General features: G+C 43.7%; 1 protein-coding gene across 3 annotated transcripts in view; it reads right to left on the reverse strand.

Moving 5' to 3' along the window:
* Positions 1-12,429, reverse strand: part of LOC126161757 (hemocyte protein-glutamine gamma-glutamyltransferase-like) — a 174,488-nt gene that overhangs the window by 98,733 nt on the left and 63,326 nt on the right. For all 3 annotated transcript variants that reach the window (XM_049917809.1, XM_049917808.1, XM_049917810.1), the window contains one exon: positions 2,686-2,886. In XM_049917809.1, the coding sequence (XP_049773766.1) occupies positions 2,686-2,886 (201 nt within the window). The remainder of the gene's footprint in view (positions 1-2,685; positions 2,887-12,429) is intronic.

Below are 12,429 nucleotides of genomic sequence, written 5' to 3' on the forward strand. Positions count from 1 at the left end.
CGCCCAGAGTTCCCATTGTACACCTTTGGGATGAGTTTCAAGACCGACTTCGCTCCAGACTCCAGCATCCTACGTGACAACGTTCGCTGGTTGAATAAGATTGGGCTGCCGCTCCTCCACAGACAGTCAGACACCTAATTGAATGTATCCCCAACAGAGTTGAAGTGTAGTAATGTGCACTAACAGGTGCCCGGATACTTTTGATCAGATAGTGTGTGCTACAATGCTCTTCACATTCAGTACTGTGTTAGGTATTCTTTCATATTATTTCTCAATGTATCTCTTCGCCTTGATCTCAGAATATGGTCATTACAGTGGTCAAAATAAATGTTGCAAATTGCTTTATTGTCAATACTGGACATAATAGGAAACAAAACTCATTTTTTTCTGTCAGGTATAGTCACAAGGAAACAAAAATAAAGAAAATAAACATAATTCCATTTAAAAAAAGCGGTGTGGTGGGACACCGAACTCAGCAGACGCCTGGCACAACTTCCTCCAGGAAACACATTCAAAGGCTTTCCTATAGTCAGGCAATCAGATGAAAACCGGAACACAGACCTCTCGCGATTTCACAATTAGTTGTCCTATGTTGAGAATCTCTTCACTAATTTCTTTTCCTTCAACAAAATCTGCTTGCTCTGTTGATATATGAGGCTTAAAACGCTCGTCTGAGGTGTGGATCAAAATTTTGCTTGCTTATGATATGAGGGCAACACTTCGGTAGTTGCAGCAGTTCCTAATTGACGCTTTCTTGTGCAAGAGGATGAAGTTTCCCATATTCTTGACGGCAACACATCTACACTTTTCTGCCCATTTCGCTAATCATCTCCCCAGATATACCGTCTTCCTTAAATAATGTGGCCGCCCAGAGTTCCCATTGTACACCTTTGGGATGAGTTTCAAGACCGACTTCGCTCCAGACTCCAGCATCCTACGTGACAACGTTCGCTGGTTGAATAAGATTGGGCTGCCGCTCCTCCACAGACAGTCAGACACCTAATTGAATGTATCCCCAACAGAGTTGAAGTGTAGTAATGTGCACTAACAGGTGCCCGGATACTTTTGATCAGATAGTGTGTGCTACAATGCTCTTCACATTCAGTACTGTGTTAGGTATTCTTTCATATTATTTCTCAATGTATCTCTTCGCCTTGATCTCAGAATATGGTCATTACAGTGGTCAAAATAAATGTTGCAAATTGCTTTATTGTCAATACTGGACATAATAGGAAACAAAACTCATTTTTTTCTGTCAGGTATAGTCACAAGGAAACAAAAATAAAGAAAATAAACATAATTCCATTTAAAAAAAGCAAGAACAAAACCTTACAAAAGATTCCACTCCAAACACTATAGTTTCTTCCCACTGTCATCTTGCATAACACATTTTTTATGAACCAAATGGCCCTCCTCGTAATTGGAGACACTTTTGAATGCGGTTAGGCACACTCTTTACCACTTTTCCAGGTATTCCTGTAGGATATTGTCTCGTTCCTCCACAGCGGCCTGTGATGAGGGAGACGACGCCTGCAAACTTCTCGTTTTAGCATTGTCCATGCATTACCAGCACAGTGAGATTTAGAGAATATGGAAGCCATTCAATTCAACTGATTGTACCTCTTCTGGGAAGGTGTTCACAAGATGTGACAATGGAGGCGTGCTTTATCGTCCATGAGAGTGAATCCCGGTCTAATATGTTCACCAACGAAACGACGATGCGTGCAAGGATGTCATCCTGATACTTCGCGCCAGCAATTCTCAGATGTATAGGCACAGGTGGTGTCCTGCGGACATACGAGTACATGATTTCACCCCAAAATATGACTGAACTTCCTTGATAAGGGTGGCGGTCTACGACGCAGTTAGGGTGTAAACGTTGTCCTCGTTGCCTCCACATACGAATATTAGTATTATCAGGGTGGAGACTGACATTGGTCTTATGGTAAAAGCGGGTTGTGTCCCACTTCTGCCTAGTTCATAAAGAGTCGTTTCGTGCCCATGCCACACGTGCTCCTCTCCGACAAGGTGTAGAGGAGGAGCCTTGAGAGGTCTTCTGGCTCGTAGTCGCTGCTCATAGAGCCTGTTTCGTTCCGTTTGTGTTGACACATGCACACCTGTAACTGGATCTACTGCAGTAAGTGTGTATCATTGTGTTGAGGATTTCTGCTTGCTGTTATACGCAGATATCAGTCCTTCACCCCTGTTGTTTTTCTTCTGCGTCACTTCTTTGATGATTCTCAACTAATTCTGCGCTAGAAACTTATTTCGGGTTCTACAGACATCAGTTTGACTCACAGCGACATTCGATGCGAAGTGCACCTGTCTCATTCCCTGCTTTACAGAGTCTCTGATTGTACGTTTTTGTTACCCGTACAATCCTGAAGCATCTCAGCTCTTGCAATGACACAAGTACCCCAACGTTTACAGGGGACACAGTTGCCGTAGACTGAACATACTGCCCCCTCACTGTGGAAACATGGACTATTTCTGCTATCATTACATTACAAATAAACCAAACCATTGATATCACAAAGTATTTATGGGTCACAATGTTCGGTATTGAAGTTTCGGCAATATGCAAGATTTATTTTCACTACTGTGTAAGAGAGAGAAGAAAATCATATACTGTATTAGGTGAGCTCCAGTGTCCTGACCGGCTCCCGGGTCGTGCGACGTACTCACCGAAGTTGAACTGCAGGCGCAGCACGTCCGCGGCGTCGTCGAAGGGCCTGGTGAAGCGCAGCGCGACGAAGAAGGGCAGTCCGCGGCGCAGCACGGGCGTGCCGAACTGCACCAGCTCGTACTGGTCCGTGTGGTGCGAGCGCGCGTTGTCCCGCGCGTACATCTCCGCCAGCTCCACGACGAGCGGCGCCTCGCCCGCCTCTGCGCATGCGCACAAACACACCTGACACTCAGTTCTGCTGCTATTCACATTTCACATTCTTTTTTTCCTTAAAAAAAAGTCAACAAAATGTTTTGCCTCTTCCCCTTATTCCACTCCTTCCTTTCTGACAAAATGTGATCACTATCTGGGAACTAAGCTCCGTATGTGAACTATGGGAGTTGAATTACATTGCGTCAAAATACACGCTCCATTCACATTAATGTAACGACGGCCTATGTTCGACGCCAACGTGCAATAAGCTCTCACAGACGGCAGGTGCAACCGCCAGGAGAGGGGGGGGGGGGGGGTATATAAAGCATGCCGGGTAGGAACTATCGAACACCTCGCGAACGTCTTCAACGAGATCACTCGTACCCGCGAGTTCCCAGCATACTGGAAACACGCGGAAGTGGTCGCGATACACAAACCCGGGAAAGACCCTTTATTCCCGCAGCACTACAGCCCGATTAGCCTCTTGCCAACTCTCAGCAATATCTATGAATTCCTCCTGCTTATTCCCATACGAGACCACACCACCAACGAGCGACTTTTGCCGGATTTCCAATTCGGATTCCGACAGAAGAACTCCGCCCCATAACAGATCATGAGACTAGTGGAAACAGCCACAGAGGGCTTCAAACACAGAGGCTACTGCGGGATAGTGCTACTTGATGTAGCCAAAGCCTTCCACTCAGTATGGTATAAAGGGCTACTATACAAGTTAAACACACAGGGGTTCCCCGGGAGCATAGTCAGGTTAATTCAAAGCTATCTCACGAATAGAACCTTCTCTGTCAAGGTAGAAACAGTCACCTCCACCAAAAGGCGTATTCTTGCTGGGGTGCCACAGGGATCGGTCCTGGGGCCCGTTTTGTACAGTCTGTACACTGCGGACACTCCAACGCCTCCCCCCCGGTCCACACTGCACAGTACGCTGACGATACCGCGTTTTACAATCGTAATGCGAATAAGGATCTGGTCATTCGTAGGTTACAAAGGGTTTTAGATACACAGGAACCTGGGCCCATCGCTCGCACATCACCATCAGTCCTGAAAAGACACAGGCTATGTTGATCACCCGGAGACTCGGGAGACGCAGACCCCCTCAACGCCCCCCCCCCCCCTTCACCAGCACCTACATGGATCCCGACTACCCTGGCACAGATCCGCAGATCCGCCAAGTATCTCGGCGTAACCTTGGACTCGAGACTAATGTGGAAACCCCATATAGACGAGATCCACAGGAAGGTCTGTGCCAGAATGTCCATTCTATACCCAGTCCTCAACACAACCAGCTCCCTTCCCTGCTCTGTAGGACTAAATGTCTATCAGGCCCTCATACGGCCAGTAATGGAGTATGCGTGCCCTGTCTGGGGATACGCGCAAAAGCAGCACCTGGACAAACTCCAGAGGCTGCAGAACCGCGCCATCGGGAGGGCACTGCACCTACCCATGGGTTCCCCACTGACGATCTGCACGCCGGTGCCGAAATCCCACTCCTCAAAGAAAGATTCCAGGATCTCGCAAGGGCTTCCTACGAGAGCTCTTCCAGATCTGGAAATAAACTTATCCAATCCCTAGGTCGGTATGACATGTCCCACGACAAGCACAAACGCCCCATGACGATCTTCGACGACTAAGACGAAGAGAGAAATCTCAAAAATTCCCAAATCCTAACAACAATCCTTAATCCTTAAAACACCCAACATCTCGCCAACCTCAGGCAAGTACTAGACACCACCAGAACACCAACACAACACACAGACAGCCAAAACAGTCAAAGACAATCACACACTCACAACACACACTGTGGAGTAAAAGGCAACACGCTACAAACTGCTCAAAACATTTCTCCAATGAGGGGAAAGTTAAAAGGTGAGAAAGAGGGTCGGGGGGGGGGGGGGGGACGAGCGGAAAACGGTGCAGTCATTTTCGAAATTCGGAAACGGAGCGGTTTACCTGACGTCCGAAATGCCGCGATCATTGGCTTTTAGGCCTATGGAGGAAGCATTTCCGAAACGGGTAAGTTCGTAAACTGTTCTTGACAGGCCGTGGTTTAAGTATATCGTGGATGGAAAAATGGTACTATCCGAAACCAGCGCCGAGGCTGCTGTGGAGCACAAGGGTCCATAGATGACAAAGGTAAACGATGGCCTCGTAGACACGTAAGGGCGAATAAACGTGCAACTGTTGAGCAACTCACCGCACAGATGAACCAAGTGGCTACCAAGAGTGTCTCAGCGAACGATGCTGCACAAAGGCGCGTGGGTCATGCACCTATGCTGACTGCCGTTCACCGGCGGCAACAGCTGGAATTTGAACACCAATACCGCAACTGGACATCCACCGAGGCAAAAGGTAGCCTTTTCAGATGAATCACGGTTTACGCTCCAAAGGATAGATGGCCGTTCGCGTGTACGGCATGAAACGTTTGAAAGCAAACACCCTGGAGCAACTGTCGGAAGAGTCCAGGCCAGAGATAGCGTTATTGTCTTGGGAATGCAATCGTAGCTTTCCATGGGTGATCTCGTCATTCGCGAATGCACAGTGGATCAACACAAGTATACATCTATCTTTGGGGACCATGTCCACCCCTACTTGCAATCTGTTTTCCTCGATACGATGGCATCTGCCAGCATGGCAATGCAAATTGTCACACAGCTCGCAGTATACGTGTGTGGTTCGAAGATTACCAGGGCGAGTTTTCCGTATTCCCCTGGCCACTACGCTCTCCGGATATAAACCTAGTCGAGAATCTGTGGGACCAACTCGATCGGGTTTTTCGCGCCATGGATCCTCAACTGGTGTCAGCATGGCTTCACATCCCTGTTGATACCTTTCACGAAGTCACTGACTCTCTTACTGCACGACTAGCGGCGGTCCTCGCCCAAGAAGTTGGTGCGTCAGGCTTTTGACAGTTGGTCACATTAATGTGAGTAGACAATGTACATATACAAATCCTAACTGCAATATTTGCCTTAAAAATAACATAACGTTATTGCTGTTAGCGAGTAAATTATGACAGCGTTTTAAACTGATAAATTCGCTAATATGGGCAGAGAGTAAAACACATTGCTTCGCCTACAGTAGCTGTCCAAAAGTGTGTAGCAACTGAAAATCCCACCAGACTTGCAGTCGGTTCAGCAACACGGTTTTTACTGGCTTAAAAAAACTCAAAGCTGTTTGTTTTCTTCTCAGAATTTGTGCTTTAAACAGATCTAATGTGCTGAGTTGAGGCGTTGTGTATCAAGGGTGTTTCATGTTTAAAAGTGCGACAAATGGTCTCGACAATGAAAGAAGTGGGCATCAGTCTATTGACCCAGTAAAGTCGCCGAAAAGTTTTTCGAGGTTTTCGTTTGGGTGTTCGCTCGATAATTACGTTTAGTCGATTGACAATTCATAGTACATAACATCGAACGCAGTAGAATACACTCCCTGTCTAGTCATATTATAAATTAAATACCCCTGCCACGTTTTTTGTGCCTAAAGCTAATCTCAGTAACTGTCGCAGGAATTTTGACACGGTTTTCATTAATAGATACACTGATTCACGAGGAAGGTTTTCTATATATAATTTTTGATTATGGTAATGATGAGTATATAATATATGTATTGTTATCTCTTCCATATTTAAATGGCATTAGGAGTGAAATTTTTGACAGTCATGGGAGCTACAAGCTGGTCAGCTACGTAGAAAGCGGTATCCGCCAGAAAAAAACAGTAAAGTAAACAGCCACCGCAACTACGGAGAGCAGCGAACCTTGACCAGTATACATGAGAGGTAATTAACTGACTGACTGACTGATCATCACCCAGTCCAAACAGCTAAGGACAGAAAGTTGAAATTTGGAGAGGGTGTTGATATTGAACCGTAGCCGCTGTGTAACAAGTGAATTTTCGAAATTCTAAATAGGGGACGAAAGTTTTTTTTAAATATGACGCTGTTAGGGCAATTTTGAAGATAGAACTACGAAAATTGGTACTTGGTTTCTCGGTCAGATATACATGTTACAGCATTTCCGGAAATTTAGGCCCTGTGAGGGTGAAACTGTAAGTGAGAGTTTTTTTGGAAATAAATAATTATTAAAGATTTACTTAAGTATCTTTAAAGCAACGTCTGTGAAAATTGGTATTTGACTTTTCAGTTACAGATAAAAGATAGCTGTTTCGGTGTTTTTGGAAATTCAACATCTATGGCGGAGAAATAGCACACGAGCACTTTTATGGAAATATTTCATTACGAAAGCAATTTTTATGAGAATTTGTATTTGTTATCTCTCTTGGAAATAAAAAAATACGTGTTTCACTGTTTTCGGAAATTTAGCCCGAAAGAGGGTGAAATAGTAGACGCAAATTTAGAAAAGTAAATCTATGAAAATTTCTATTTCGCTTCTCAGTTAGATATAAAGAAGTCTGTGTTAGGGGATGAATGTGTCTATGAAAATATCACCACAAGAACGTTGTTGTTGTTGTTGTCTTCAGTCCTGAGACTGAGTTTGATGCAGCTCTCCATGCTACTCTATCCTGTGCAAGCTTCTTCATCCCCCAGTACTTACTGCAACCTACATCCTTCTGAATCTGCTTAGTGTATTCATCTCCTGGTCTCCCTCTACGATTTTTACCCTCCACTCTGCCCTCCAATGCTAAATTTGTGATCCCTTGATGCCTCAGAACATCTCCTATCAACCGGTCCCTTCTGCTTGTCAAGTTGTGCCACAAACTCCTCTTCTCCCCAATTCTATTCAATACCTCCTCATTAGTTATGTGATCTACCCATCTAATCTTCAGCATTCTTCTGTAGCACCACATTTCGAAAGCTTCTATTCTCTTCTTGTCTAAACTATTTATCGTCCACGTTTCACTTCCATACATGGCTACACTCCATACAAATACTTTCAGAAATGACTTCCTGACACTTAAATCTATACTCGATGTCAACAAATTTCTCTTCTTCAGAAACGCTTTCCTTGCCATTGCCAGTCTACATTTTATATCCTCTCTACTTCGACCATCATCAGCTAGTTTTCTCCCCAAATAGCAAAACTCCTTTACAATTTTAAGTGTCTCATTTCCTAATCTAATTCCCTCAGCATCACCCGACTTAATTCGACTACATTCCATTATCCTCGTTTTGCTTTTGTTGATGTTCATCTTATATCCTCCTTTCAAGACACTGTTCATTCCGTTCAACTGCTCTTCCAAGTCCTTTGCTGTCTCTGACAGAATGACAATGTCATCGGCGAACCTCAACGTTTTTATTTCTTCTCCATGGACTTTAATACCTACTCCGAATTTTTTTTTCGTTTCCTTTACTGCTTGCTCAATATACAGATTGAATAACATCGGGGACAGGCTACAACCCTGTCTCACTCCCTTCCCAACCACTGCTTCCCTTTCATGCCCCTCGACTCTTATAACTGCCATCTGGTTTCTGTACAAATTGTAAATAGCCTTTTTCTCCCTGTATTTTACCCCTGCCACCTTAAGAATTTGAAAGATAGTATTCCAGTCAACATTGTCAAAAGTTTTCTCTAAATCTACAAATGCTAGAAATGTAGGTTTGCCTTTCCTTAATCTATTTTCTAATATAAGTCGTAGGGTCATAATGCCTCACGTGTTCCAACATTTCTGCGGAATCCAAACTGATCTTCGCCGAGGTCGGCTTCTACCAGTTTTTCCATTCGTCTGTAAAGAATTCGCGTTACTCTTTTGCAGCTGTGACTTATTAAACTGATGGTTCGGTAATTTTCACATCTTTCAACACCTGCTTTCTTTGTGATTGGAATTATTATATTCTTCTTGAAGTCTGAGGGCATTTCACCTGTCTCATACATCTTGCTCACCAGATGGTAGAGTTTTGTCAGGACTGGCTCTCCCAAGGCCGTCAGTAGTTCCAATGGAATGTTGTCTACTCCCGGGGCCTTGTTTCGACTCAGGTCTTTCAGTGCTCTGTCAGACTCTTCAATAATATTGTCCTCAAGCCATCGCCCTTGTATAGACCCTCTATATACTCCTTCCACCTTCCTGCTTTCCCTTCTTTGCTTAGAACTGGGTTTCCATCTGAGCTCTTCATATTCATACAAGTGGCTCTCTTTTCTCCAAAGGTCTCTTTAATTTTCCTGTAGGCAGTATCTATCTTACCCCTCGTGAGATAAGCCTCTACATCCTCACATTTGTCCTCTAGCCATCCCTGCTTATCCATTTTGCACTTCCTGTCGATCTCATTTTTGACACTTTTATATTCCTTTTTGCCTGCTTCATTTACTGCGTTTTTATATTTTTTCCTTTCATCAGTTAAATTCAATATTTCTTCTGTTACCCAAGGATTTCTACTAGCCCTCGTCTTTTTACCTACTTGATCCTCTGCTGCTTTCACTACTTCATCCCCCAGAGCTACCCATTCTTCTTCTACTGTATTTCTATCCCCCATTCCTGCCAATTGTTCCCTTATGCTCTCCCTGAAACTGTACAACCTATGGTTTAGTCAGTTTATCTAGGTCCCATCCCCTTAAATTCCCACCTTTTTGCAGTTTCTTCAGTTTTAATTAATCTACAGTTCATAACCAATAGATTGCGGTCAGAGTCCACATCTGCCCCTGGAAATGTCTTACAATTTAAAACCTGGTTCCTAAATCTCTGTCCATTTTGGTTATCAGTCTACTGACTGGTTTGATGCGGCCCGCCACAAATTCCTTTCCTGTGCTAACCTCTTCATCTCAGAGTAGCACTTGCAACCTACGTCCTCAATTATTTGCTTGACGTATTCCAATCTCTGTCTTCCTCTACAGTTTTTGTCCTCTACAGCTCCCTCTAGTACCATGGAAGTCATTCCCTCATGTCTTAGCAGATGTCCTATCATCCTGTCCCTTCTCCTTATCAGTGTTTTCAACATATTCCTTTCCTCTCCGATTCTGCGTAGAACCTCCTCATTCCTTACCTTATCAGTCCACCCAATTTTCAACATTCGTCTATAGCACCACATCTCAAATGCTTCGATTCTCTTCTGTTCCGGTTTTCCCACAGTCCATGTTTCACTACCATAAAATGCTGTACTCCAGACGTACATCCTCAGAAATTTCTTCCTCAAATTAAGGCTGGTATTTGATATTAGTAGACTTCTCTTGGCCAGAAATGCCTTCTTTGCCATAGCGAGTCTGCTTTTGATGTCCTCCTTGCTCCGTCCGTCATTGGTTAGGTAGCAGAATTCCTTAACTTCATTGACTTCGTGACCATCAATCCTGATATTAAGTTTCTCGCTGTTCTCATTTCTACTACTTCTCATTACCTTCGTCTTTCTCCGATTTGCTCTCAAACCGTACTCTATACTCATTAGACTGTTCATTCCGTTCAGCAGATCATTTAATTATTCTTCACTCTCACTCAGGATAGCAATGTCATCAGCGAATCTTATCATTGATATCCTTTCACCTTGTATTTTAATTCCACTCCTGAACCTTTCTTTTATTTCCATCATTGCTTCCTCGATGTACAGATTGAAGAGTAGGGGCGAAAGGCTATAGCCTTGTCTTACACCCTTCTTAATACGAGCACTTCGCTCTTGATCGGCCACTCTTATTATTCCCTCTTGGTTGTTGTACATATTGTATATGACCCGTCTCTCCCTATAGCTTACCCCTACTTTTTTCAGAATCTCGAACAGCTTGCACCATTTTATATTGTCGAACGCTTTTTCCAGGTCGACAAATCCTATGAAAGTGTCTTGATTTTTCTTTAGCCTTGCTTCCATTATTAGCCGTAACGTCAGAATTGCCTCTCTCGTCCCTTTACTTTTCCTAAAGACAAACTGATCGTCACCTAGCGCATTCTCAATTTTCTTTTCCATTCTTCTGTATATTATTCTTGTAAGCAGCTTCGATGCATGAGCTGTTAAGCTGATTGTGCGATAATTCTCGCACTTGTCAGCTTTTTCCGTCTTCGGAATTGTGTGGATGATGCTTTTCCGAAAGTCAGAGGGTATATCGCCAGACTCATATATTCTACACACCAACGTGAATAGTCGTTTTGTTGCCACTTCCTCCAATGATTTTAGAAATTCTGATGGAACGTAATCTATCCCTTCTGCCTTATTTGACCGTTAAGTCCTCCAAAGCTCTTTTAAATTCCGATTCTAATACTGGATCCCCTATCGCTTCTAAATCGACTCCTGTTTCTTCTTCTATCACATCACACAAATCTTCACCCTCATAGAAGCTTTCAGTGTATTCTTTCCACCTATCTGCTCTCTCCTCTGCCGGCCGCGGTGGTCTAGCGGTTCTGGCACTGCAGTCCGGAATCGCGGGACTGCTACGGACGCAGGTTCGAAACCTGCCTCGGGCATGGGTGTGTGTGAGGTCCTTAGGTTAGTTAGGTTTAAGTAGTTCTAAGTTCTAGGGGACTTATGACCTAAGATGTTGAGTCCCATAGTGCTCAGAGCCATTTGAACCATTTTTTTGCTCTCTCCTCTGCATTTAACAGTGGAATTCCCGTTGCACTCTTAATGTTACCACCGTTGCTTTTAATGTCACCAAAGGTTGTTTTGACTTTCCTGTATGCTGAGTCTGTCCTTCCGACAATCATATCTTTTTCGATGTCTTCACATTTTTCCTGCAGCCATTTCGTCTTAGCTTCCCTGCACTTCCTATTTATTTCATTCCTCAGCGACTTGTATTTCTGTATTCCTGATTTTCCCGGAACATGTTTGTACTTCCTCCTTTCATCAATCAACTGAAGTATTTCTTCTGTTACCCATGGTTTCTTCGCAGCTACCTTCTTTGTGCCTATTTTTCCTTCCCAACTTCTGTGATGGCCCTTTTTAGAGATGTCCATTCCTCTTCAACTGTACTGCCTACTGCGCTGTTCCTTATTGCTGTATCTATAGCGTTAGAGAACTTCAAACGTATCTCGTCATTCCTTAGTACTTCCGTATCCCACTTCTTTGCGTATTGATTCTTCCTGACTAATGTCTTGAACTTCAGCCTACTCTTCATCACTAGTATATTGTGATCTGAGTCTATATCTGCTCCTGGGTACGCCTTACAATCTAGCATCTGATTTCGGAATCTCTGTCTGACCATGATGTAATCTAATTGAAATCTTCCCGTATCTCCCGGCCTTTTCCAAGTATACCTCCTCCTCTTGTGATTCTTGAGCAGGATATTCGCTATTACCAGCTGAAACTTGTTACAGAACTCAATTAGTCTTTCTCCTCTTTCATTCCTTGTCCCAAGCCCATATTCTCCTGTAACCTTTTCTTGTACTCCTTCTGTCTTACCATTATAAATCTATCTAAAACCTGTCAGTATCTCCAGGCTTCTTCCATGTATACAACCTTCTTTTATTATTCTTGAACCAAGTGTTACTTATGATTAAGTTATGCTCTGTGCAAAATACTACCAGGGGGCTTCCTCTTTCATTTCTCTCCCCCAATCCACATTCACCCACTATGTTTCCTTCTCTCCCTTTTCCTACTCTCGAATTCCTGTCACCCATGACTATTAAATTTTCGTCTCCCTTCACTACCTGAATAATTTCTTTTATTACAT

The sequence above is a fragment of the Schistocerca cancellata genome, chromosome 2, assembly GCF_023864275.1.
Source record: "Schistocerca cancellata isolate TAMUIC-IGC-003103 chromosome 2, iqSchCanc2.1, whole genome shotgun sequence".
Classification (NCBI taxonomy): Eukaryota; Metazoa; Arthropoda; class Insecta; order Orthoptera; family Acrididae; genus Schistocerca; species Schistocerca cancellata.